We start from the raw sequence: 27,748 nt of genomic DNA, 5'->3' as shown, positions 1-27,748 counted from the left end.
ATCAGTTCACTTTATTTATTCAGCTCCAATTCACATCATGTCATCTCAAGGCTCTTTTCAGAGTCAGATTCCATCAGATCCTCCAGGTTGGTCAGAAAGTTTCCTATCTAAGGAAACCCAGCAGGTTGCATCAAGTCTCTCCAAGCAGCATTCACTCCTCCTGAAAGAGCGTAGAGCCACAGTGGACAGTCGTCTGCATTGTTGATGGCTTTGCAGCAATCCCTCATACTTAGCATGCATGAAGCACTTTGCATTCTTTGTTCTGAAATTTGCTACACAGATAAATTCGTCTTGCCTTTTGTGTAATTTGCTTTTCAAACGGCCCGTTTGGTGATGGCACTCCCAGAGGGATCTGGTTCTGGAGCGTGGCTGGCAGCTCTGAAAAGGCCCGGCCGCTCCAGTGATTCCCTGGAACTGACTGGATCACCTCATGACCGCCTGGAAAACCTGTTTAATCAGGAGTAAATACATTACGAGGTATTAAATCCATCCCTTCTATAACGAGCAGGAAGCCAGAGGAAAGAGTTCAAAACAGGGTTGATGTGTTCATGTTGGGAGGCGCTGGTTCCGGACCAGCAGCAGGTTGGACCACACTGACACCAGCAGCCCAGCTTACCTGGACCATGTAACGGCTTCACTGAAGGCCAGGTGGAGCTGCTGTGCAGAGAGGAAACAAAGAGAAGGTGAAGCTAAAAGATGAAATAACAACAAATGATCCTAAAAACTCTGATTCGTGTTCCGACTGATCCAGAACTGAGAGTCTTTTATGCTGAGATAGATGAAGTGGTTAAAAGTCTTCAGCCCAAACAGACAGCCACACTCTTCACATGTTTTATCTGCTGGAAGTCAGCTGCTCTGTGGGTGTGGATCATCCACACCTCCACCCACTGCGGCGTGTCTACCGTTGGTTCCTGGAGCTCACAGGTCCAGCTGTGAAACCCAGACAGCCGAGGAATCAGGAGATTCTCTCCAGGCCCTACTGGGGGATCCTATATGGAGCGATGCAGAGAAGATGCCTCGTTCAGCATCGTACCTCCGTCTTATTGTGGTAAATGTACACAAAAACACCTTTTTTTAGTAACAAATAGAGTAACAACTAAATGTAAAGCACAGAAACCGTCAGAAATACATTAAAATAAGCCAACAGAGAGCGATCATTGAATCAGAAAACATTCGTAAGGCCACAGTACCTGACTGGACCTCTTAAGGAGCAAAAAGGGAAAGTGTCTCCACACATCCATGGTTGTTTGACTCAATGTTTGAATTCTCTTAATCTCATCAGGGTTTTAAAGTCCATTCAGAACCTTTGATTTATTTTATACATTAAAGTTCAGAGAGGACCTGATGAGGGTCCTGGTTTCATGGATGGTAGCAGCCTGCTGCAGTTCTGCTGCTTGTCCACACGGGGGCGCTGTCGGTCCTTTAAAGAGAAACTAAATGCACAACTAGGTAGGTAGGTAGGTAGGTAGGTAGATAGATAGATAGATAGATAGATAGATAGATAGATAGATAGATAGATAGATAGATAGATAGATAGATAGATAGATAGATAGATAGATAGATAGATAGATAGATAGATAGATAGATAGATAGATAGATAGATAGATAGATAGATAGATAGATAGATAGATAGATAGATAGATTTCACTTGTGATGATGAACTTTATTGTCCCAAGTTAAATTTGTCTTGGTGGGTACAGACTCTGGCTGCTACATACTCCAAACCATGGCTGTCACAGTATATTCACACATAAAAACACTATTATACAAATTCAATATTATCAAGTTGGAGGATATTGTTGTCCTCCAACTTGATGTATTTTCAGTAAAAGCTGGATTTTCGGGTTTTGTCCACATATCTGGAGGGAGAAAAAGTGTCTAAAACGTTAAAGCCATAATCTTTTATCACCGACATAAAGCACAGAAAGAGACGAAACTTCCTGATATCCACATTTTTATTCCGATTTATGAGTCCCCCCCCCAACAAAAAAACTGTTGTATTGAAAATATGGTTAGTAATTTAATGCAAACACACTCAAATAATAAACAAATAGACAAAAATCCAATCTAAAATGTTTTGAATAAATAATTCAGCTCTTACGTTTACCCTTTAGTTTCCTGTTTGTTGTAAAATGTAATAATTCCCCTCAGCAGATTTTAGGACATATGAAATGATTAAAAGGCTTTTAAAGGACAATAAAACGCTCAGGCCTCTCATAGAGCGCCCTCTGGCGGAGGCTGATGATGCTTCATGCATCTGCTGTCCCCACATCCAGTAAAGGCTCCGATAAGTAATAAGTGTCATCTTTTACATTAGTGCGATGATGTGGACTTAACTGACTATTTTAGATGGTCTTTATCTACTTAATATTTATCTCCAAAATGTCAGTATTGACTGTCTAAAAAAACGTTTTGTAAATATTTAAAGGGTTGGTACAGCAGCAGAAGCTGGGCTGCACAGTGGCTCAGTTGGTTGCCTTGCAGTAAGTAAGAAGGTCTTGGGTTCAAATCCTGGGTCTTTCTGCATGGATTCTGCATGTTTTCTCCAGGTACTCCAGCTTCCTCCCAAAGTTCAAAAGCATTAACCACTATTAGGCTAATTCTCACCAAATGAACCTTAGACTGTGTCTCTGTGATGGACTGGCTTTGGTGGCTCTGTAATAGACACCGGTACCTTGGTATGTGCTAGAACTTCAGTCCATCCTGGGAATATTGGCTCAACCGTAACAACCAGACATTTAGGTGTCAGTTGTGGTCATGGTACTTCCTTGCATGTTTGAAAATTGGTGGCAGTCCACCATCTGAGGCAGCTTCCTGATGATGTAGGCCAGGAATGGGCATCTTCCATGATAAAGAGGGCCACATTTTTTTCAGCACGTCCATTGGAGGGCCACATGACCATGCGCTTCAAATAATTGTAAATGAAAGACGCTACAAATTATTCTCAATAAGAACAAATTTTAGACGAATTTATATCTGTATGTTTACTGCACCAACATATAACTATTTTCTGCATATAAATGCATTTTAATATGTCCTTAAGCAAAAGACAAACCGTTTGCTTTAAAAAAAATTGCAAAAAAGGAATTTAAACTCCTCCATATCAATGCATTCTGGATACACACACAATAATGTGTCTATCCAGAAACAGTGTGGGCTTTCTTACAATACTGAATGCTCTATAATTGTATTTCTGTTATTTTTTGATTATGCACATCTGCTAGCTTTTTATTCTGAAAAATCTAATGTCCCATGCTCCTGAATGCAGCATAGCTTTCTGTCGCTCACGAATGCATCACACTGGTCTGTGAACGTGGTGCTGTGTAGATGCACGTTTGATCTTCCGCTTAAGACAAAGCGTTGCAGTTTCAAAACTCACATCGGCTCTCACGGTTTATTGTTGTGTGTGAATGACAAGAGACTACAACAAATAAATCAGTTATACCTCTAGGGAACGCAAAAACCTTTGCGAGGGAACGCAAAAAAAATAAAAATTCCCCATGTCCATACTTCTTCCCATTTTGTCTGAAAAATGTGACTTTCTCGGTCAAGTTTTCCCTTTATGCCACTGCTAGTGGCCATGGCTCTTGACTTTCTTCCTCGCTGTTGCAAAGCGGCACGTGGCCGCTTTTGTTTGGGTATCGGTCAAAAGTATAATGACAAGGTTTTTTTTTGCTTTTTTTTATTATTATTATTAAATTATTATTGATCTATTCGCGGGCCGCACTGAGTGATGATGAGGACCGTGTGCGGCCCCGGGCCGCCAGTTGCCCATCCCTGACGTAGGCCATTACTGGGCCTATATGTTAACTAATGCACTAGCTACTCTGAGCTAGCTACTGAGAGGCCACACCCATCATCATAATAATCCCCATACATTCCTATGACATGTGTTCTCTGCATCTAACCCGTCCCTTAGGGATTCAAACCAGGGAAGTTGCAACCGGATACAAGCGCCTTGCTCTAATCACCTGCCCCCCCCCCCCCCCCCCCTTCAGATGTTCTCTGATCACATATTTTATTTTAAAGTTCAAAGTCAGTAACAGTGTTTGCACACTCCAGTGTTAACAGTGTTAACACTGGAGTGTTAACCCACTTAGAGTCAAAATAAGGGAAATAAATGAAAGTTTTTGCTATTTCAGTCTTTCTACAGATGCTAATGTGTTTTCAAATCTGCTCTAATCAGAATATTTTGGATCAAAAACTCAACTCTGGACCTGTTCTGGCCTCCATAGTCATAATTTAGGAGAACAAAGGTGACATTTGAATTACTTGTCATATATATCAGTTATTTCCAATTAGCAACTTATGGTTCTGTGTTTATGTGAATCACATTTCTCTCCTGCTGTGGCTAAATTACTGTTTTATGACTGACTTCTTCAAACTAGCAGAAAACTGATTTGTTTAGAGTCCCTGGTAACCAATGGTGGAGATAAGCAGCTCTAACGGGTTTCAGCTGATTCTGAAGCCGACCTTCAGGCAGGATCCAGACGGAGGAGGCATGGAAACAGCTTCCTGGATGTCGTCCTGAAGACAGAAGGAGGGACGTGTCTCTGTTTGTGAGACACTTGGGTGACAACATGAGTTAAATGTCAAGCCTCTCGGGGCGTGATGTGATTCTGCAGCAGGCTGTCAAACACACATTCCCGTGTCTGTACTGCTATCTTTATCAGGCCTGACAGATGGATTCATGGCCTCCTATGTCATCTTTATGTTTGTGGGGTCCAGTCTGGCCATGAATGCAAACAATATAGTGTTTAAGTTTCAGGAGGGCCATGAAAACACCTGTCCATTCAGTCAAGCTTAACCTGCCTACTTCCACAAGAAGGTGTTGAAGGTGCGTCAACAGGACATCTTTAAAGCCCCTTTAATGCCACCCACAACTTTAAAATGGACAAAATATTGAACAATTTACTGTATTAATAAGTTGATAATTGGTGGGTTATTGCAGAGACTTTAGGTTAATAACATCAGTAACTAAAATATTTTAATAATTAACAGGATAAACCAAGTTTCAGGTCCCAAAAAGCCTTCAGACCATCAGGGAGTCCGTTTGTGACCGTGACTGAAATTTACAGCCCCAAAACAGAAGCAGTAAACAACACAACTGCATTTGAAATTCAATTACAACAACAGTGGTAACAATCAGAGTCTTTTAGTAAAAGCTTTGGACACGGTGTGAGGCGCTCCACGCCAAAGCAATGCCAGCGTGTCCATGGCGTCTGCTGACCCCCATGGCAGAGGAGGACTCAGAGGTCAACATCTGGAAACGCCAAAGTTCTCACAGGGCTCCTTTTCAACAGTGTTCATAAGATGCTACCAGGTGCTTAAAGGAGCAATAAGCTAAATTGTATTATGTTAGATCGAAGGAACTAAAAAATAGTGATGTGAAGAACTAAAGGTAACATGGTCTGAGGTCACACAGCAGCTCTCTGCGTAGTTCTCCAGTCCCTCGTTTAATTAACCATGCCGGCTGCGTGTGTATGTACGTGTACGTGAACAGCTGCCACTCAGGGCTCCGCCCCTCCCTGCCCTGAAACACCACCGTCAGAGCAGCGTTGGAGCAACATGGCGGAGAAACCAATGAACCATCAGCCCAGTTCACAGTCCGTGTGGAACGAGCAGCTGCTGGTGACGTGGGCATTAACTGAGAATTAGTTACACTGTCTGGTTACTAGTTACACATGCTAATGTCTATTAGTGCACCTTCAGCTAACCAGGGAGTGTTTTTTTGGCTCCCTCCCTGCTCACGTTACTGTTCAGTAACTTGAGCCTTTTGACTAACTTGACTATTTCTGTTTCTGCTGCTCCTCAGGGAGCGTTTACCTGGTAAGTTTATGCAGTTGCAGAGTATCTTCATATTGCTCTGTAAACTGACTGCTACCTGTCTTTATTAAGGTGCGTTCAAACCAAACGCGTTTTCTGCAAAAATGTCGGCACATTTGCTCGCTGTGGCTAGCCTGACATCATCATGACAAACCAGGACTACAGCAGTACAACGGCGCCATCTAGTGACGCTTTCCCTTCCTGTCACTCCAGCCTCCTCTCTCTTCTCCAGGCTCGGTCCTTTCTGGACTCGTCTCTCCAGCAATAACTGGTTGAGTCGTACAACTCAGGCCGACGTCAAACCGCCACCATCAGTCTTTCTTCCATGTTGGATGAAAACAGTCCTTCACAGCCACATCTACGTCCTGATTGGTTGTCGCGGCGCAACAAGACACAGAAGCCAAAACCGCACCTTTTGCCTAACTAGAAACGCGTCTGTTGCCTCGCTTAGCGCCGCATCGCTCCTGTGTTGCAGCTGTACATCAGGATAACATATAAATATGTGAACGCACCATGACACCTGAACACTAAACCTTTACCAGATGCTGAGGACTATTTTACACCTTTAGCTCCTTAGGAAGTCTCATTATTTGGTGCATTTAACTTGAACATTATCTCGATGGTTAGTATCTGTGTGTTAAATGTAAAATCTGTCACACCAAATATGTAATCATGGTTCCATAATGACAATAAAGACTCTGTATTCTTGAAAGTCTGGTTGTTTTGAAGAATAAAATAGAAAACGAGTATAAATGCGAAACAAACCATTTCCAAATGTAGATTTTACACAACATGAAGGTTTTAAAATGTGTACAGGTGATTTATCTTTACTGTTTAAACTAAAGATAAACCACTATAAACTTTATAGTATCTTCACTAGAGCTCCAAACGGCTCAGCAGGTGGAAAATTACCTCAGAACAACGAAGACCGGTTGGACTTTAACATTAACTGTGGTTCTGGTGCATCATCATCATCATCATCATCATCATCATCATCACTGAAGTACAGAGAAGAGGAAGAGTAACCAGAACTGGTCCTCCGTTAAATCACAACGAGGGTTCTCAAGTAAAAGCGCAGTGCCCTTAAACTGCTCTTGCAGGCAGATATTTTCTCTGATGGTTGCCTAAATAAATGTAACTAGTTGAGGTTACTACCCACGTCGGCTCATAAGTGACAGAAACACGAGCCAGGAAGCAGGAAGCTGAGCCCTGAAACGGATCTGTGTTTGTAATGATGTCATGCAGGGTCTACATAACTGTGTGTGTGTTTCTTATTTAGTGCCAGTCTGTCGTCTATTTCTGTGTCTCTTTCCGATCTTGTAACGACGTCGTGTCTGCTGCTCAGATTGAGTAAAGACTAAAGGTAATTCTGGATGATGCACCTGAACCGTGTGGAGTAGCTCTGATCAGTCAGAGTTTGGGAAACCAGGAGGAATTCGTTCATCTTTTGTTCCTCCTGCATCCTCAGGATCCAACATGGCCGAACAGTGGTAGCACCAGAAATTAACCCACTATTAGCTCTTCTGTCTGTTTTTGTCTCATTTAATCAGCCCCACACACGGTACTGTTACTGACCAAAGGCCGTAGGGTTTTCATGATAAAATGGAAAGAAATATATCGCTATATATTACTATCGCCATTTGCTGCTAGTAGTTAACCAGGCAACAGGGCGGTCAGAGTAATCCTAAAATAATAACCAAGATAACCATTTGGATCTAACCTGATAGAGAATGAGCTGTTTCCATCTTCCCACGTTGTCATTTAGTTGTCCTGCAGGCCAAACGGTTACCAAGACCCAAACGCACTCGTCTTTCCGGCACCCCTTGGTGAAAAATAAAAAATTAGGCCAACACAAAACGCTGACCCCTAAATGAACCCAAAATGGTACGAGAACGCTGAAAAATCGAAATTCAGACACATTTAATGAGAACGGATGTGATGAACAGATGTGTTTACAGCGTCTACGCTTTTTCTACGTTCAACTTTTTCTACGCAACAAAATATTTTGTATATGACACGTCCGAAATTAACTTTCTGATTAACCGGCCAAGCATATTTTTTTACCGGAAAAAATATTAATTCTGACCCCTGCTAAATATCTCCACATAATGCCGCTACGTAATTAGCCTGAGCTAAAGGCTAGCTGCTAGCAAACGGACATGACGTGGTTCTTGTTGTTCTCGCGTCACATGTGTTTGTGCGCTTTGGTCATACAAGCTGAAAGCAGAGGAACGTAAAGGAGCATCCACCAAAATGACTGAAAAACCAAATTTATTTGGCGCTAACATTTACACGCCGTGTGGCAGCTAGCCCGCAGAAATTTACTAGCCGAACTGAAAATGTACTTGCATTTGGCATCTGGTGAGTGTTAATTTCGGACCCTGTTTACGAGTGAGAAATGTATTTTTTGATGATATGTTCTCTTTAAGACTTCCACCATGTTTCTGGTTTTATTCGTGTTTGCAGAAACCTCGTTGACCTTAATGGAGGCACCTAGCGCTGTCCAGACGAAGCGGTTTGGTCGGATGGGGGTCTGGTTCCCCGACAAAGCGGCTGGGGAACCTTGGAATCTGCTCCCAGGGTGGACACGTTTGGACCAACCAACATTTAATCCGTCCATCCGACAATATTTAGATCTGAACTTAACGGCAGGGAATGATGGACAGGCGGCTAAAACAGCCAATCAGGTTTCAGATCTCCTGATGGAGATAAATAAATCCCTTCAGACCGTTTCTTCTCTCACGGTGTCGTGTTCTGGAGGTCCGGCTGGACCCAGCGAGGTTTTACTGTGAAACACATGAGAGGATTTAAAAGCCTGGTATCTGGGAGGGGTTCTGTGCCGCTGCTGCTGGTGCTGCTGGTGGGAGTGGTTCTGGGCTCGGCTCAGACGCACTGACAGACGGGCTCAGGCTGAAGGTCGGTGCTTTCTCTTCCTCTCTTTTCAACACCAATAAATTAGACAATTTATTTCCATCTTTAGTTTATTATTTAGATTCATTCAGCAAATTAAATGTGTGTTGATACACTTTTAATTAGCTTTTTCAATTTAAACTGACAACTTTTGGACTTGATTCTTCTTTTTGTTGCAGACTTGTAGACGAGTTGGGAATCAGACGCAGATCTGCTTATTTCCTTTACAGGTATTATTGATATTTTACTGAATAATTATGATTATTTGCTCTCATTAGACTGTTGTAGCTTCAGGTCTGTGCGCTTACATGAAGAGAGGTTTAAATAAACAAAATGTTTGTTTTTGACCTGCGTTCAGGTGTGAAGGATTTCATCCTTAAAATTGAGACGTGGAAGGAAGTAAAATGGACATTTTTAGTCCTGTTCTTGTGTGAGAGCGCCGCTCCAGCTCACTTGGCTGCTCTATGTTTACTTTACAGCTGAATTCACACCAGTCGCTCTTTAAAATTAGGTTTTATTTGATCCGTTTATGACAAACATGATTCCTGAGGTTCTGAAGGCCCGCCAGACTGGTGGGTCAGCACATAAACCCGCCCGTTAACTTTATTAACCACCTGCTGCTCCGCTGGCAATCAAACCAGGATCAGTTACTGTTTATGGAAATATTAGGAATATTCCTTGTTTTAAACATATCTACATTTATGGTTCTGATCCTCTTGAATCAAACGGTTTTATTGGGTCTCTCTTTATAACCTTATAACGACGCCTGGATTAAAGCAAAGCTGCTCGTTCTGTTCTGAGTATAGTGTAACGGTCCGGAGGCGAGGCGCGATGCTGGGTCTCTGAAACCAGATGAGATTTTATTTGTCTCACTGATCACAACCTGGACTTTAAACTGATGTGTGAAGAAACAACTCAGGACAGATTTGACTCCTCCAGGGGAGTCAAAATATTTGGGACAAGTTGGACGTTCTGTACAGCTGCAAAAACAGTATTTTTACCTGCTTCTTTAATAACAAAAACATTTTAATGCAGGGAGTCAAACTCATTTCTATATTGGGCCACTTTGGCATCATGAAGTCATTAAATGGGCCAGTTACACCTGCATAAATTATACTTTTGATTTCATAATTTCATTCCAGTTCACAAATAAAAAAAATATAAAAAAAAAACACATAAAAGTAGCACCTTAGGCCCAGTTTTTTACAGTTTATCTACAAAAAAAGTTGATATTGGGGTGAGCTAAACTTTAAACTCATCATTCTGCATCACTTCCTCTCTTTTTGGACATTTCTGTGATGTTTTAATGTGTTGTTGGAAAACTGACACCTAGTGGCAGGATGCTGTTACTACACAGTAAAAAAAAAAATCAACATTCACTACAGGAGGCAAAGTTTTAGTCACTTTCCAAACTTTAAAAGGTTATATGCCTTTACTTTATGACATGATCTGCCTTTTCTGGCTCTTGAGGACCTGATAAATTGCATTGACGGGCCATATTGAGGCAGGCCTTGAGTTTGACACGTGTATTAATGTGTTGTTGAGGTTAACCCTGGATCTGAACTATTTGAAGACATTTCTGCACCTTTTGGATTGATTCTAATCCGTCCTGATAAAATAGAACTATGGATCCGTCTTTCACCTGAAGCGTTTATTGTTCTAAGCAGAGTTTAGGGGTTATTTAGTCGTCTTTTTATATATAAAAAAAAAACAAACAGGACTAATGAAAGATGCAGAGTTTGTGGCAGGCATTTTAGATGTCTGTCAAAGTTTCAGAATAACAATTTAAAACAACTTTCTGCATCAACTAAACGAGCAAAATTTGTGTCTTGATCTGTGGTTGTGGACCGCACAAATTCATTCTGAGGGCCTTAAATGGCCAGCGGGCCGCATTTTGGACACCACTGGACTAATCAGGGTCTAATTCTAAGATGGCTCCCATTTAAACAAAAAGCATAGAAACAATAATAATAATCATTATCATTGCAACATCCATTCCACTGAAGTGTGTCGTCTGCATTAAGCCCGCCCCTTAGGGAGCAGTTGGCTGCCAGGAGAGGCGCCTCTAGAGCTTTCTGGGACTAAGAGTCTTGCCCAAGGGCAGTCAGTGGGATTCAAACCAGGGAACCTGCAGCCTTCCCAGGATGCATCACCCTGCTCTAACCACTAGGCCACCACCATCCCAAAGAAAAAGACTTTCCTCTAAGATAAAAGTCTTTATTACAGCCCGCCAGCAACTCAAGAACTGCTTCCTGTCTGCTGTCAAAATAAGAGCCTCACATAGATACAGCGGCTTCAATGCCGTGGTTCATAATAAGAGCTTAGATTAAAACAGCAACTAAATAGCGATTCAAATCAGCTGCTGGAAAAACAGGTTTTCCTGGAGACATTTGGTTCAGATCTGGTTGATGAGACCCAAACAAAGAAAAACTAACTTTAAAAAGGAGAGGTTTTTTTTTTTTTATCTAAAAGGTTTGGCTGCTGTTTGTCCAAATTGAAAGCAAATGTCTAAATGTTAATGAGAACACACCGCACAAACAGAACTAAAAATAAGTCACATTTAGTGTATTTGTCCTTGATTTTAGCAGGTAAATAAGATTATCTGCCAGTGGGATGAGTATTTTTACCCCTAAAATAAGATAATTACACATACTGCACTTGAAATAAGATTATGGAGATGAGTTGTTCCTATTTTAAGTGCAAAAATCTTATTCCATTGGCAAATTATCTTATTTGTGTGCTCAAATCAAGGACAAATACACTCAGTTTAAGAAAATTCGACTTACTTTTAGTTTCGTTTTTGCAGTGCAGACTTAGAGGCACCAATTCATTTCATCATGACCAAAGACATTAAAAACTACCAGAACCAGCTGGAGTGTGCTGGGCTGGATGGTTCTAGGTTGTTCTGGTTCCCCCAGACAGGTTAATTTCCTTAGACTGTTTCCTGTATCATCCTTTCCTCAAGCCTGGTTCTGGTTCTGGTTCTCCCTGTTTTCAGCTGATCTGAGCTCCGTTTGAGTCCGCTAAGCATCAGTTTGGTACCAGTTCCTTCTGATGGAGGAGCAGAATCTGAGTGATGATTTTCGTTGTGTTCCAGATGAACTTGGCTCTGATCCATGACCGTCTGCACATCAAATCGTTCTGGGAGAACCGGATCAGCGCCGAAAATCAGCATGCCGAAAGCGAGGAGCAGAGGATGACCAAGAGCGCCCTCAAAAAGTCAGTAAGACCTCGTCTGGTTTCTGCCGCAGCAGCAATCTGTCCAAATGATCATCTGATAAAAAAACAACCTCCACCTCTCTGAAGTACTGGTCCGGTTTGAACCATCAGTCTGTAGGGGCCTGTTCTGACCTGCTGGGTCAGCATAAACATCTTTATCTCCACCCAACCTGTTTAGATGTTTAGGTAATAAAACTTTAGGTGAAATTGGGACGTTTAATGAGATAATCTCAGGTAAAAGTAGTTTTCTCGGCCTCGCTGGGATCATAGTTACCAACATGGTGGGGAGACGTTTCCCTCATCAGAAACGGGTTCAGAAGTTCTGATTGTGATTTAGTCCTGACGCAGAAGCTGGATCATCCAGAACCTTGATGAGATGATGTCAGCAGGCGGCACCAGTTTTATGGCCAGATCCAAACAAGCAATGGAACCAACAGTTTCTGAACGTCTCCAGTTCTCAGGCCCTTTGTTCCAGACCTGAGGAGCATGAAACCAAATGTTGCTCCGCCTTGTTTGGTTCTGGTTCTGCGTGGTTTTATACCGGACCAGGACTTCAGAGACGGCCCAGAACCACCCAGTCTCCATCAGGGCGGTCCGGTGTCTGACTTCACCTAACACCATCCTAACTGTTGACTGTTGGGTGCTCTGGTTGCTGCCAGTAGCGCCACCACTTCTGCCCCCTGGTGGCCATTTCAGGGCCTTTGAAATCAAACCTTTGTGCTTAGAGCAGCGTTACGGTTCCCGGCTCATAGTTTCGATGTGTCGCCCGCCCTGTCGGTACCAGACGGATGGACGGTGTTGGATTTTTATTCCTGGCATTCTTTGGACATTTTTATGTCTTCAGTCAGAAAGAAAGGAGCTTCAAACCGACTCCTTTACAACCTTTTTCCTCTGATGCTTCACAGATTTCTAACGACACCAACAGTATTTATCCTCTGCTACAAACTTATAGCTGCCTCCTGTATAAGTCACGAATTACAAAAGTGTTTTATCGTGATTTTTACACCTTCCTTAGTCAGCTATAGGCAGATAGGACTATACGACTACAGAGTATTTTTTATAACACGCTGTTTTCTGGAGCTATTTCTCCAACCTGGAAGAAAGACGCTGGCCTTCGCTGCAACACCGCCTCTGCCCATGTTGGGGCGCCCTAGAGTCGCTGCTGTCGCTGGGCAGACTAGGAGCTAAAAGAGCCGCCAGGTCCAAACGTTGAGCAGAAATGATGGCGCTCTGCCTCACAGCGTCGCTCCTGGCAGCTCAAAAAGTCTGGAGTAATGTGGAGTACCAGGCTTTATACTACTGCCAGACAAAGGCCTTGTAATGGCTTAGATAACATGCAAATTCAACAGAATTTTGAATTGAGAAAGCTTCCTGGAGAGGAAGCGAAACGTCTTCAACTACGGAAAACAAGTCCAGTTGCTTTGTTTTTAACTTTTTTTTGGAAGAACTAAAAGTGAGTACAATTTTCTTAAAATTATTTAAGAATGATTTCAATTTGTCCTTTATTTGAGGAGGTAAATAAGACTATCAGCCAATGGAATAAGATTTTTGCACCTAAAATAAGAACAACTCATCTCCATCTTATTTCTAGTGCGGTATATCTAATCGTCTTATTTCAGGGGTCAAAATACACATTCAAATCAAATCAAGGACAAATACACTTACTCCAAGAAAATGTTACTTATTTTAGGTCCGTTTTTTGCAGTGTACTGATGGGATGCGTTACAAGAAAACCTTGTTGTCTTGTGAGGAATCGTCAGGTTTGACTTTTCCTGTAATTCTATAATAATATGAGCAAATTAACATTAATTGATAAAATATAATTAAAGCTGTAGTTTGCGGGATCTTTAATTGATGACCATCCTCTCATGTTCCTGTTACATAAACTGTATCTAATCTTTTCTGACCTCATGATGATGTCATCACTGAGCTCTGAGCTCATTTCCTGCCTTTATTAGTTTGTTGTTTTTTGGACCTTTGACCAACCCAGCAGGGAAATGTCCCGTCATGAAGCTCCTGCTCGGTGGGGAGGAGGATCTTCCTCATGCAGCTCTGGGTCTCTGACGGCGGAACCTGTTACAACACGGAGAATGAATGCGCTTTGGGTCGCAGCGGGCCGACATGTGAGCGTATCTAGCAAATAGACACGTCTAAAAACAGAACCTCTCATTACAAACAGCCTCGTCTCTCAGCGAGCTGCGGGACATGCTGACACCCCCCCCCCCCCGCCCTCACAGACGGCCTGGTCCTGAAAGGTCTCCACAGCGGCGCTCACTAATGAGCGGAAACATCAGAACCATGGGCCCGGCTGGTTCTGGCAGCGAACTGAAGGATGGATGAAATGCTGGTCATTATGAGGAGGGCGGCAGGTCGGGAATATTCAGCATCTGAGTGTCAGAGTTGCTCCAAACGTCTCCTGTCACCGAGAAAGAGGTTCCTGTAGAGCCGAATGAAGGTCCAGAAGGTTCTGAGAGACGACCTCATCTTCTCCATAACAGAATCACGCTCCAGGTCCAGGATGGTCCTGGATTTATCGGCATCATCTCTGAGCAGCTTCCCCGTTCCACAGCATGATGCCGCCGCCGCCGTGGATCACAAAAGGTTCAGTTCTGGTGTCTTCAGAGCGTCTTCATCTGCTGCGTCTCCTACACGGTTTCCATTAGAGTCCGATCCGTGATTCTGGACCGGTTGTTCCTCCTGAGCTGCTGATCTCTGCAGCTCCTCCAGAACCACCACGGTCCTCCTGCTTCTCTGATCAATGCTCTCCTGGTCCAGCCTGTCAGTCCAGGTGGACGTCCATGTCCTGGTAGGTCTGCAGGTGGTCCATCGTCTCTCCAGGTCCAGATGATGATCAGAGCTCTGGGAGGTTCTGTAGAACCTGACCCTGCTGTAAACTGGACCAGAACTTCCTCCCTGACCCGTCTGCTGGGTTCCCTGGTCTCCATGAAGCTGGATGTTCTCTGATGTTCTCTGAAGAACCTCTGAGGCCAGAACCAGAACCGCTGCAGCTGGACTCTGGTTCTGAAGGCTGCAGGATTTTATCTGAGGGTATCAGAGGAAAGGGGCTGAACAGCGAGGCGTCTTGGTCTGGTCCATCTGTCACTGTCTGACCCAAAAGTCCTGAAACAGAACCCCTCTAAGTTCTGGAGAACTGGTTCTGTCCAGAGAACCTGAAGTTTGTCCTAATTTACTGGATTTCCGAGGTTCCCTCCTTTGTTCTGGTTCTGGTTCTGCTGCACACGCTCACCGACTGGGCCTCCCATCCCCGGTGGTTCTGGACGGTACCGGGTGGTCCAAACTACTGCACTGCAAAAATAGAACAAAAAATAAGAAATTATTAGAAACTTGAAATGAGAGTATTTTTCCTTGATTTGAGCAGGTAAATAAGATGATTTGCCAATGGAATAAGATTTTTTACACTTAAAATAGGAACAACTCATCTCTATCTTCTTATTTCAAGTGCAGTATATCTAATTATCTTATTTTAGGGGTAAAAATACTCATTCCATTGGCAAATAATCTTATTTACCTGCTCAAATCAAAGAGAAATGCATTAATTTCAAGAAAATTTTACTTATTTTTAGTTCTCTTTTTGCAGTGTGCAGATTCTCCAGGTATTAGTCGCGTCCCTGTGCCTCTGCTGACCCTCCTTAACCTCCCCCCCCCCATCTGCAGACCCTCACACCTAATCCCCTGCTCTCCATTACCCGTCCTCCTAATCCTCCTCCCATCATACCGTGTATCTCCTAATCCCCCGGGTGTCTGTTACCGGGCCTCCACCCGACCCGCTAACTCAGAGCGTTAGGGGAGCCGGGCCAGCTGCAGCGCCGCGGTGCCGAGAGGCGATAATCTGACGGCGATGAGTGATGGAAGCCGTCAGACAGCAGCAGCGATGGATTTAGAAGTTCTCCTGACGCCGCTGCTCCGGATCCTCCGCATGTTCAACAAACTCAGGTTTACGATGTCAGTGAACATCTCTGGTACCGAAGACACAAATCCATCCGGACGGGTCAGGGCTGCAGGGAGACCCTCCTCTTCCTCAGGAATCTTGGACCTCCCTGGAGGAGATGTGGTCCTGAAGGCAGCAGATGATGCTCTGCTGGACTTTCCTGCATCAGAGAAGAGGAGATGATCCAAACCCAGACCGTGGTTCCCGCCTCCTACCATCACAGAACCAGGTTCCTCCCTACAGGCTGGATGCTCCTGTTCCACCAAACATCTGGAGAACCGGTCCATCCCAGAAGCCTCTGAGCCCAGAGAAGCTGGACCTCCTCTGAGGAGAACATCAGGTTCTTCTCTGCTCAGTGAAGGCTGGGAACTCTGGATGTAGAGCTGCAGGAAGGTTCTCCAGAACAATCCCTGCTCCCTGAGGTTCTAGCAGCTGGTGCTGGATGAAGGTTCTGGATGCAGAGATCCCTGCAGCCCAGTTATAGACATTAGTTTAGGTTTTTTTTTTCATCTCTGTAGAAGAACACTGCAAAAATGGATCTAAAAATAAGTAAAATGTTCTTAAAGTTAATGTATTTGTCCTTGATTTGAGCAGGTAAAAAATATGATTTGTCAATGGAATGAGATTTTTGCACTTAAAATAGGAACAACTCATCTCCATCATCTTATTTCAAGTGCAGGATGTCTAATTATCTTATTTTATGGGTTAAAAATACTCATTCCATTGACAGATAATCTTATTTACCTGCTCAAATCAAGGACAAATACACTAACTTTGAGAATATTTTACTTATTTTTAGATCCATTTTTGCAGTGAATAGACCTCCACATCCACTCCCACTGCTCTCTGAGGAACATTACCATGATCTGAAGGAGAACTGGAGAACGTCTGGAGGCCGCTGGCCCTCAGAGACTCAGAGCTTTAAGATTATTCTGCTGCTCCATTAACGGGTCTTTGTTAAAGCTTCAGATCATAAATGCTGCTGGATGCGCGTCGCTAATCTAGACTTCAGTGTGACGACGCTCCTGAACAGAGGAGGAAACACTGCACTGCAAAAACAGAACTTAAAATAAGTAAAATGTTCTTAAAATGAGTGTGTTTGTCTATGATTTGAGCAGGTAAATAACATGATTTGCCAATGGAATAAGATTTTTGCACTTAAAATAGGAACAACTCATCTCCATCATCTTATTTCAAGTGCAGAATGTCTAATTATCTTATTTTAGGGGTCAAAATATTCATTCCATTGGCAAATAATCTTATTTACCTGCTCAAATCAAGGACAGATACACCAACTTTCAGAACATTTGACTTATTTTTAGATCAGTTTTTGCAGTGTGAAGGCAGAGAAGAAAGGAGTGGATTTATCAGAACGGACTGAAAACATGTAAATCTGGTGAAATCCAGCCGCGTTTCAGTCTGAAGCAGGACTGGAGGTCTGGTTAGAGGATAAACGTGATTCATTGGTTAGAAACAAGGCGTCCCGGTATAAATGTGCCGTGTGTGTCTCCGTCCGAGGCTCTGACTCTGCTGAGGTCGGGGGATTATCGGCAGCTAAAAGAACAAATGGAATAATCCAGAAAACGCGTCAGGAAGGCGACAAAGAAATGGTGAGGACAGCTGAGGGCGAGCGTCGGGTTACAATCACGGCTCTGCTGGTGTTTGTTCTGCGGCCCGCTGACGGACGCCCGCCGGTTCCCCTGTCCGGGTGAGGACCCATTAACATGCCGAGCGTCCGGGCCTCGAACCGGCGCTGCTCTGCTCGGCTCGTTAACGGCACGTTAACAGGAAGGAGAACGGCTGCAGACGGCTGAGATCTCTGCAGCTGACCTGCTAACCTCACCAAACCAGAGGGAGAGCTAATAATCAGCTCACTGTGAGGCTGCTGTGGAGATAAAAGTCATGAAAGACAAGCAAAGTAACACATGAGTGTGAAGTGGAAGAAAAACTATTCATTGCACTGCAAAAACGGAACTAAACATAAGTAAAATGGTCTTAAACTTTGTGTATTTTTCCTTGATTTGAGCAGGTAAATAAGATGATCTGCCAATAGAATAAGATTTTTGCACTTAAAATAGGAACAATTCATTTCCATCTTATTTCAAGTGCAGTATATCTAATTATCTTATTTTAGGGGTCAAAATACTCATTCCATTGGCAGATAGTCTTATTTACCTGCTCAAATCTAGGACAAAAACACAAATTTTAGGAACATTTTACTTATTTTTAGATCCATTTTTGCAGTGTGTTTGCTAATTCTAGCAGAGACACTGCAAAAAGGGACTAATAGTAAAATGTTCTTGAAATGAGTTTTTTCACTTGATTTGTGCAGCTAAATGAGATTATTATAAAGAACGAGTATTTTTACCCCTAAAATAAGATAATTAGACATCCTGCACTTTAAATAAGATGAGGGAGATAAATTATTCTTATTTTAAGTGCAAAAATCTTATTCCATTAGCAAATAATCTTATTTATCTGCTCACATCAAAGACAAATACTAATTTCAAGACAGTTTTACTCACTTTTAATTCCCTTTTTCCAGTGAACTTCTTAGTCGGGTTTGGACCTTCACTAGGCCATTTTATCATGTGGCACTGCTGCCTTGCATTAAAAGGTCCTGGGTTTGAATCCCAGCATGGGCTCTGTGTGTGTGTGTGTGTGTGTGTGTGGGGGGGGGGGGTTCTCTCTCTGGGTACTCCAGCTTCCTCCCACCGTCCAGAAAGACGACTGTTAGGTTAATTCAGAGGAGGCCGAACTTTAATCAGAAGTTCTCAGGGGCCAAAAAATTTACTAAAAAAAAATAACCAAAAATTATATTGGAGTTTTTTTTTTACCTGCTCCACAAAATATGAGGAAGAAATGAAGAAACTACAGGAAGGAACCCAGATGAACCAGCAGGAGGGAGCGCTGTGTGGCTGGATGCGGATGAATGAATGAATTAGTTAATTAATTAATTGGTCTAAATCACCAAATGGAAACTTCCCGTGGCCCAAAAAACAGAATTTTATAAAATTAAAAACAGAAAAACTGTGAATCTTTTTTGTTACCTGCTCAACAATAAACTAAACCTGAAACATTTTAATGAAATAAAGTTTTATGTGGGAAAAAATCCGTAAATGATTGTAGATTTGCCTGATTAAAAGAAACACTTAAAGTTTCTGAGTATTTAGGGAAGTCGACTGACTTTAGTTTCAGGCCCAGAATAAAAAAGCAACAAGAGCAGGATTTGGGTCGTTTTAACTGAATATCTGCTGTATTTAGTTTTATACGTTAATTAGATGAGATGAAGGCGCACGCAGGTCTTCTCTGGAGCATTTACGGTGAAGTGGAGGTGAACGCAAAGAGCCGGATTAATTAAAGGAACAATCAATCCATCCGCTTTGTTTCAGGCTGAGGGGCGAGTGGGTCGTCCGTCTGGAGAACCGAAACAAAAACCTGAAGAAGCTCAACGACAACTTCCTCAGGAAGGCGAAGGCGGAGAAGTCAGCTGACCAGACATGAGCCAATCAGTGGACAGCAGGAGCAGCGGACGCTTTTAAATGGCTGAAAATAAAACATTCTGCTGTGAAATGAATCAATGGTTCTGTTTGAGTTCTTCTGGGTTTTATTGGGTGCGTTTCTGAATCAAACAGTCAATGTTTACATAACCCTGTGGTAGGAAACGACACTTTAACTGTTATTAAAGATTAAAGCAGAACAACAAGATACCCATAAAGTGCTGACTCAGCAGAATAAACACAGAAACTCAGAGTTTAGACTCTGCTACTTTCATACACATTAAAACTTTAACTTCATGTTTTCACGCCATTCTTCTTTGAACCCATAAGAAATGATAAATAATTCCTCTAAAAGCTTTCTATATAGTTAATACTTTTATGGTTTTAATCACAGTTTCAGAAAATAACTTTATTTACGATTTGCCATTTTACCCTGAAAAGACGACCCGGTTCTGCTTGAGGGAACCGAGCCAAGCAGCAGGATCCGGAGTCTCGGTTCTGCTGCAGCTTGATGGCTTTTTAACGTCTCTGTGGTTTTTACTGCGTCGAACTTTACATCCCTTCACTGTTCTGTTCAGGTTCTTTGGTGGTTCTGGAAGTGCTTGTCAGCTTAAACGGGGCGGTGGGCCCATTCGGACTCACTGAAAGGGCCCGCCGCCTGTCAGGAGGTTCTGGAACCTGCTGAGGGCCCGTTTATTTAGATCAAACATCTAAAACATGCAGAACATCGACCCCTGAAGGAAACCATGACTTAACTCTGGGTCTGAACCGGCCCCTGCAGCTCGGGCCCCCATGCAGCTCCAGCACACTGCAAAAAGAGAACAAATAGTAAAAATGTTTAAAAAATGCTGTATTTGCCTTGTACTTGATCTGAGCAGGTAAATAAGATGATCTGCCAATGGAATAAGATTTTTGCACTTAAAATAGGAACAACTCATCTGAATAATCTTATTTCAAGTGAAATTATAAATTTCACTTGAAATAAGATGATTCACTTTCAATTATCTTATTTTAGGGGTAAAAACATTGGCAGATCATCTTATTTACCTGCTCAGATCAAGAGCAATACAGCATTTTCAAGAAACTTTTACTCACTTTTAGTTCCCTCTTTGCAGTGCAGTTCGGGCCCCTGTAGTCTCCTGCAGGACCTCAGCACACTGCAAAAACAGATCTAAAAATAAGTAAAATGTTCTTAAAGTTAGTGTATTTGTCCTTGATTTGAGCAGGTAAATAAGATTATTTGCCAATGGAATAGAGTATTTTGACCCCTAATATAAGATAATTAGACATTCTGCACTTGAAATAAGATGATGGAGATGAGTTGTTCCTATTTTAAGGTCAAAAATCTTGTTCCATTGGCAAACCATCTTATTTACCTGCTCAAATCAAGGACAAATACACTCATTTTAAGAACATTTTACTTATTTTTAGATAAATTTTTGCAGTGCAGCTCCTGACCACGAGGCCCCAGAAGCTGGAGATACCAGGAGAACCCTGGTTCCTAGGGAACAGCAGCTGGGGTCTCATTATTACATGAGTCCAGAATCAGACCTGAAACGTGTGTTCCTTCACAATAAGAGTCCAACAACAGCGACTTCCTGTGTGCACGTGCTCGTGCACGGTGCCGGGCTCAGTACAGGCTGTGGATCGGCACCAGGGCGGGGTTCTGGGTTTCCCGCAGCAGTCTCTCTTTCAGCGCGGGCTCCTGCACCTCCACCCAGACGTACCGCGGGTTCTCCACCGCCGGAGGCGTCAGCGGCGCCGGCCACTCCTCCGCCAAACCGTCCTCGTCCCGCTGCGGCCGGTCCGGCACCAGCGCCGCCAGCGTGTTGAAGCAGACGCCGTCCGTCTTGCCGTGCTGGCGGCCGTCGTGCTGCAGGCTGATCACGCCCAGCGTGTTGACGTCGTGGTCGTAGTAGGACGCCGGCATGGCCTCCTGGACCACCATGTTGGCGGCCCAGGTCACAGCGTGGGTCCTCAGGGCCGCCGCCGTGGGGGGGTGGAGCGTCGGGGCTGCAGGACAGGAGGGGGGGGAGTCAGGGTGAGGAGAATCTGTCACAGAAAAGATGAATGAATGTTGTTCCCAGCAGGCTGACCGGATCCAGCAGAACCGTTTAGAACCAAAACAGGGACAGGTTCTGAATTTAGAACAACAAACTGTGGACCTCCAGTGTCGTTTCAGAATCCCAGCAGAACCCCGTTACCTCGGGTCAGCAGGATCCAGAGCCGCTTCTCGGCGCCGACAAACACCAGGAGGAGCCGCTGGACGATGTGGCGGCAGCTCATGTCCAGCGGCAGCGTGGCCGGGTGCCATGGATTCCTGTGGTACCTGAAGGCAGCACAGGAGCAGAGGTGGCGGTCAGAACCCGGTTCTGTAGCCGGTAACCGGCCTGTTGGTGGACCGGAACCATCCGGACAGCAGAACACCGTAGAGCAGGAACCGTTTGCCTGTCAGAGACGTTGCAGTGAGTCTGGTTTTAATCTGGATCAAACGTATTCACACCAACATTCTGACCCAGGCTGGGTGATGGTGCGGTTCTGGTTCCCCTCATCATGGACACGTTTTTACAGAACGGCGGCGTTCTGGTCCTACCTGAGTCCGTATTCGATGAGGCGGAGGATGTCCCGTCCTCGGAGGGGGAGGGACGACTGTCTGTCCCACCAGGACGCCTGAAGGGACTCCTGGTCTGCTGCCGTCAGAGTCTTGATGCTTCCTCCTGCCAGACAGGAAACACCTTCAGGCTCCGCCCACCTGACCCCGCCCTCCTTCCAACCACGCGTGTGACCCACTGAGCTATACAATACACTGGAGTGCTAATCGCCCGCTGTTAGAACGAATCGCTTTGAAGCCACCAGCCGCCATATTGGTACTCCCTGTTTTCCCCTCAGTAACTAGGGAATATGTGCGCTACAGCATCGAATAACGAGGATTTTCTCATGTTCAGGGGGGGCTTAAGACTTTTAAAATGTCAAATGCCATATAGTTTTATGTTATGTTCTAAAACTATCAAGTACTGAGAAAGTCATGTGCTGAAATATTTTGCATTTTATTCAGTTAAATATATATGTTTAACATTTATAAATATATAAATAACAATATACAAAAACATATATTTACATATGTGTATACATATATATATATATATATATATATATATATATATATATATATATATATATATATATATATATATATATACATATATACATACATATACTTATACATATATATATATTTAATATGAATAACGTGTAAAATATTTCAGCACCTAATTTCCTAGTAGTTGATAGTGTTAGTACATCCACTGACTGTAGAATTACCTGTGAAACGTTTTCACACAACCAGAAAACTGCTTGTTGTTGCAACCAAATCCTATGGGATTCTGTGAGAGTAGGGAGTAGCAAGATGGCGGCCAGTGACTTCAGTTTTTTGGCAAAATCAGCACTCCAGTGTATAATATAGCTCAGTGGTGTGACCTCTGACCTGTGAGCCGGGCCAGGAAGATGAAGCGGATCCACTGCGGGCCCTGCTCCTGGACCAGCAGCAGCGTGATTGGCTGGCAGTCAAAGCCCGCCTCCTCCTTCACCTGAGGACGACAGCGTCATGTGACCAAAGGTGTTCCTGTCGCCGGTGACCCTGACAGGTGGCGGACTCACCTCCCTCCTCAGCGCCTCCTCCAGGCTCTCCCCCACCTCCACCCTGCCTGCGGGGAGGTACCACTGCTTGTAGCAGTCCTGCTTGGCCTCCTGCACCATCAGCACCTCCTCCTGACGCAGGAACAGGTGTTATCCTTCACAGGGAACACCTGAGACACTCAGGTGAGCTCCCTCCTCGCTCTGCCGTTACCTTATCGTTGAAAATAACGCCGCAGACGATGTAGGATACGTTCTTCCTCAGAGCCGCTGGCTTGCTCAGCTCCAGACCCACGTCACAGAGGGTGACCTCTGACCCCTGGCCGCTCAGCAGCTGCTCCACCTGCTCCTCCACCTGCCGCCGCTCCTTTGCCGTCACCTCCATGTCTGCAGGGAGGCAAACTCCCCTTACTTTAGGGCTTTACCTATAAGGCAGGGGTGGCCAAACTTTTTGGCCACGGGGGCCAATAATGTCACGTAGAAAGAACTCAGGGGCCACAAAACTAAAACCTTTATTCAATCTAAAGGGCAAAAAAAATTTAATTTCCTATTTTTTTACCTGCTTATAATAAAACAAACACAAAATACTTTAATGAAAGAAGTAAATTAGTCCGATTTCTGTAGAAAAGGAATCTGTAAATCATTTTAGGTTTGAAATATGAAAATATTATTGCAGGTTCACCCAGCAAACAACGTCCTAAACTGTTTGGGTTGATCTGTGTTTCTGTTTTTTTTTGTTTTTTTTTTTGTGTGTGTCTTTTCAGCAACAAGAACAGGATTAATTTTGCTTTATTTTTACCGAGTTAAATAAATAAGTGCACCCCAGTCTGCCTTTTGGTTAAACGTGTGTGGTCTTATTTACAATTACCCTCAATTAAAAGCAATAATATGGCCAATAAAAGATTTAAAAAAAGTTGTTCCACCTTATATTTTCCCTTTTAAGAAGATTTTAATTTGTGTTCTTTTTTGAAAGGCCTTGTATCAATGAAAGTGTCTCGCCTCAACCATCTGAGCTGGTAAAACCAGATTTAGGTCATTATTGAGCTGATATTAAGGGCCTCCCTAAAGCATTCAGAGGGCCCCAAATGGCACCCGGGCCGCACTTTGGACACCCCTGCTCTAATGTCTCCATATTATCAGCAGGTTACATTAAAGTCATCCACTGACTGCCTCCACGGTGACTGCAGGTAGGGACACAAACAGACTCAGAGGTTGGATTGCTAGCTTCAGACTCACCATCTGCAGAAACCGACCGTCTCCGGATGGACTACAACTCCCAGAAGGAATCTGGCTCCAAACAAACGCTGACGACCCGTCAGGCTGTCAGATGCTTTCTGTTTGCATCGCTTTCTACCGCGGCCACCTGAAAACAGACGTTTCACTTGCATATATTTAAATTTCTAAAAAAAAAAAAAAAAAGCCAGATTTTAATGTTTATTTAATTGAACTTGAGCCATATTTTGATACCATTCAACCTTCCTCTCACCAAAAGGCACAAAATACTATATCAATCTGTTTCCAACTAAAAATTCTGGACAACTTAAAGTTGTAGAAGATATGTTTATTTGTAGAATATATGTATGAATATGTGTATATATACATATGTTTAAATGACACTCCATAGCACATGTTTGTCAGTTTATTTGTCATTCCTCCTGACTGGCATACCCCCTGGCATATTTGTTTATTGGTATTTTTATATATTATTGTTGAACTTGTTTATTCTTTAAGTGAAAAAAACAACAACCTGAAAACAGACGTAGCTAAATACACCTGTCCTCTGACCGGAAGTGATGTCAGTAGTTAGCGCGGAGCTAGCTGCAGCCACTGTTACCATGGCAGCCCGGCAGAAGTAAACTCAGTTTTTTTTTTTTATTAAGCAGTTAACATTAACATGGGAAAAAAATGACTCCCTGAGAGGATGGCAAACATAAACATAAACAGATTAATTACAATTCAAAAGTATTACATGTAACAGCAGGTGATTTATGTCAAGACAAACATTTAAATCAAACATAGAAGGAGCCATGGAAATATGAACAACAACAAAATACGGATGCAATTAGAATAGCAGAAGTTGGGAGAAGCCAAAGTGCAATTTTTAGGCATATGTCTTTTTTTTTTTTTTTTTTTTAGCTTTTTTAGTGATGAAAAATGTTTTTAGAAGTAATTGATAGACCAATGAAAAGAGGGTTTAACATTTCTCCATTTAGCACAATGATTATGATATTTACCCAACAGCAGGATGATATTAACAGTGTCAGAAACAGGCAAGGAAAGATGGTCCATATAATTAAAATATGACATCATATAGTCACGGAAGCGTACTGCAGATCTCGTAATTATGAGATAAGCTGTCTAAATTTCTTTTATTTGGTGAATGCAATACGCTTCCGTACAAATAGGGAGACATCAGTAATTTTCAGAAAACTCAGTTAAACTCAGGTTAGCCCACATTACAGACCTGTTTCTGATCGTCACCGCTCTCTTAGCTCCATTTAAAGCCGAACCGGAAACGGACTCTTCTTCCGCTTCCGGTCTGATTTCACTTTCCACTCAATACCGTATTTTTCTTATCTAATTCCTCCAACTACTAAAAAGACTTCGCGCTTTGCTCCTTTTTAATGACGTGGTGTTGAATTTTAAAAGCTGATTTTTGGTTTTAAGAGCACCACCGGAAGTCACGTGTCTTGTAGTTTTTCCGCGAACATCCTGTGTTGTAACCCAGAAAAAGGTCACAGAGGAAATTAGCAGCAGCTAGCAGCTCAGAGCAGCTTTAATATTTAAGGTTTTAATATAAAGTCAGTTTATCTTAAAGGTACAAAAAATATCAGATGACCCAATTTTACTGGTTTGGATCGGAACACGTTTACCAAACAGGTGAGTTAACATGGTTTGTTGTTTAAACCGCAGTTAGAGGTTTTCTTTGTATTTCACTGCCAATCAGGCAGATTTAGTCGTTATATTTAAATCTGATTTGGGGAAATAAATTATTAAAGTGATCTTATTGGAAGTGAATTCCTATTTACTGTCAAATTCTCATTTGTTAGTTGTTTTTAAAGAGAGTTGCAAACTAAAATGCTGTGTTTTCATCTCATGATGGTCAGCTGGTAAAGAGTCCAGCTAGAATACCTCCATCAATGCCTCCAGCAGAATCATGCTATAATAAAGCAAAATGCACTGAAGACACGGTTAGCTGCAAAGAGGAGCTGCAGCCACAATTTCTTTGCATTAAAATGTTCCTCACATGTAGAAAACTGTCACAGAGAACATTGCAGCTGAAATAATATTTTTTCTTGATCACCAAGAACTTCAAGCTGAAGCTTCAACAGTAGAGAAGAAGCTTTAGGACGTCCAAGAGTGTCCAGCAAGCTTTAGGGCCGTCTCCTCCTTAGGAAGATGTTGCAGAACATGCTGGGCTTACTCAACACTGGTAGCACTTGAATGCATCTTCACACAGTAAGGAGAAGAGGTTTGGACAAGTGAGGCAGCAAAGAAGCCATTTCTGAGCTAGAAAATCACGAATGTCAGACTGACACCAGGTGAACGGCCTGCAGTCAGTTCTCTCTGATGAATCATTCTTGGGACAAAAGCTGAGCATTAAGCTTTGCAGCTGGACGGTGCAGACAGTGAAGCATCTTTATCCAGTCCATGTGTGGAGTGAGCTCCCTGTTCTGCATAAAACCTGGAGACCACTTTGAAGGCTGAGGCGAAATAGAAATAAATAAGGGCTGGGTTTATGTGCTAGTTTTATATAAAACCTCCTGGTTCTGTTCACCCTAAAATCAGCTCAGATCTGAACTTCATGTTTTTGTGCTTTAGTAATTTATCTGCATGTCCTGTTTTTCTCCTGAAGCTTTTAGAACCATCTGCAGCTGAAGATCCATTCCAATAAAAGTCGTTCTGGGTTCAGAGTCTCTGCTGCTCAAATCTGCAACGGACTGAAGAAGCTCTCTGATTGGCCGAGAGCTCCACCTGACTCTCTGCAGCTGAGGACGATCTGATCCTGGAGGCAGGATGCCCGGAGCTGCTCTCTGACCAGGTCCTCCTCCATCTCTGTGCCACGTCCAGCTCCTTGAGATGTCCCGGCACAGTAAGCTGCAGAAGCAGGTCCTCGCTCTGTACCGGCAGTTCCTCCGAGCCGGGAAGGAGAAACCGGGCTTCATTCCCAGAATCCGAGATGAGTTCAGGGAGAACTCCCGCATCAAGAAGACGGACGTGATGCACATCGAGTATCTGTACCGACGAGGCCAGAGGCAGCTGGAGCAGCTGAGGGACGTCAACACCAAGCAGCTGGGGTCGTTCTCTAAAGGCAACGGGCCCGGCTGAAAGACCCAGAACCATCCGGACCAGTGGAACCAGATACCTCAAAGACTGAACCTGCACCGACTTGCAGCTCTGATGGTGTGGAGATTACATGTTCAGGAGTTTAAACGATGAAATGAGCTATAATAAATGTAACTTTTAACAGTTAAGCATTTATGTCAATTATTCAATGAAAGACTCGATGGTTGAGACCTGGAGGAAGAGTCAGAGCCGCAGGCTGAAGGAACAGCTGCTGATTCTCCTTCCTGCTGCATGATGACATCATTACATGATTAAAGGAGCAGACATTTTAGAAGCAGACTCAAAGGTTACAGAAACCAGACAAAGAAAGGATTTAGGACTGGATTTCTGTTGTGAATCAGAACAAATTAAAAAGCAACATGAA

The 27,748-nt window shown here is 43.2% G+C and overlaps 3 protein-coding genes and 1 long non-coding RNA gene across 5 annotated transcripts; 2 read left to right on the top strand and 2 right to left on the bottom strand.

Annotated features, from left to right (window-relative positions):
* The first annotated feature begins 8,597 nt into the window (after positions 1 to 8,597).
* On the top strand, positions 8,598 to 19,481 carry LOC110366780 (protein FAM240B). Its single transcript, XM_021309837.2, has 4 exons — positions 8,598 to 8,742; positions 8,916 to 8,966; positions 11,834 to 11,955; positions 19,297 to 19,481. The coding sequence occupies exons 3-4, from the start codon at positions 11,834 to 11,836 to the stop codon at positions 19,406 to 19,408; spliced, it is 234 nt and encodes a 77-aa protein (XP_021165512.1). The 5' UTR covers positions 8,598 to 8,742; positions 8,916 to 8,966; the 3' UTR covers positions 19,409 to 19,481.
* A 7-nt stretch (positions 19,482 to 19,488) lies between these two features.
* LOC110366781 lies at positions 19,489 to 20,618 on the bottom strand. Its single transcript, XR_004932195.1, has 2 exons — positions 20,500 to 20,618; positions 19,489 to 20,212 (listed from the first exon to the last, which is right to left on the bottom strand). It is a non-coding gene; the product is annotated as an uncharacterized LOC110366781 (long non-coding RNA).
* Positions 20,619 to 20,846: 228 nt separating this feature from the next.
* Positions 20,847 to 25,526, bottom strand: nudt18 (nudix (nucleoside diphosphate linked moiety X)-type motif 18). Of its 2 annotated transcripts, none has more exons than XM_036144792.1 (7): positions 25,502 to 25,526; positions 23,252 to 23,424; positions 23,062 to 23,172; positions 22,889 to 22,991; positions 21,998 to 22,121; positions 21,609 to 21,733; positions 20,847 to 21,417 (listed from the first exon to the last, which is right to left on the bottom strand). In XM_036144792.1, exons 2-7 carry the CDS (start codon positions 23,420 to 23,422, stop codon positions 21,035 to 21,037), a joined length of 1,017 nt encoding a protein of 338 aa, XP_036000685.1. In that variant the 5' UTR covers positions 23,423 to 23,424; positions 25,502 to 25,526; the 3' UTR covers positions 20,847 to 21,034. The 2 variants fall into 2 exon arrangements, with proteins under 2 accessions (XP_036000685.1, XP_036000684.1); XM_036144791.1 differs by lacking the exon at positions 25,502 to 25,526 and adding an exon at positions 24,274 to 24,411.
* A 36-nt stretch (positions 25,527 to 25,562) lies between these two features.
* On the top strand, positions 25,563 to 27,748 carry sdhaf1 (succinate dehydrogenase complex assembly factor 1). The gene is made up of 2 exons (XM_012851205.3): positions 25,563 to 25,917; positions 26,894 to 27,748. The coding sequence occupies exon 2, from the start codon at positions 27,118 to 27,120 to the stop codon at positions 27,364 to 27,366; it is 249 nt and encodes an 82-aa protein (XP_012706659.1). The 5' UTR covers positions 25,563 to 25,917; positions 26,894 to 27,117; the 3' UTR covers positions 27,367 to 27,748.

This window comes from Fundulus heteroclitus, chromosome 12 (assembly GCF_011125445.2).
Source record: "Fundulus heteroclitus isolate FHET01 chromosome 12, MU-UCD_Fhet_4.1, whole genome shotgun sequence".
Taxonomy (NCBI): domain Eukaryota; kingdom Metazoa; phylum Chordata; class Actinopteri; order Cyprinodontiformes; family Fundulidae; genus Fundulus; species Fundulus heteroclitus.
The sequence above is the reverse complement of the archived record's forward strand: the minus strand, read 5'-3'. Positions and strand labels throughout refer to the sequence as shown.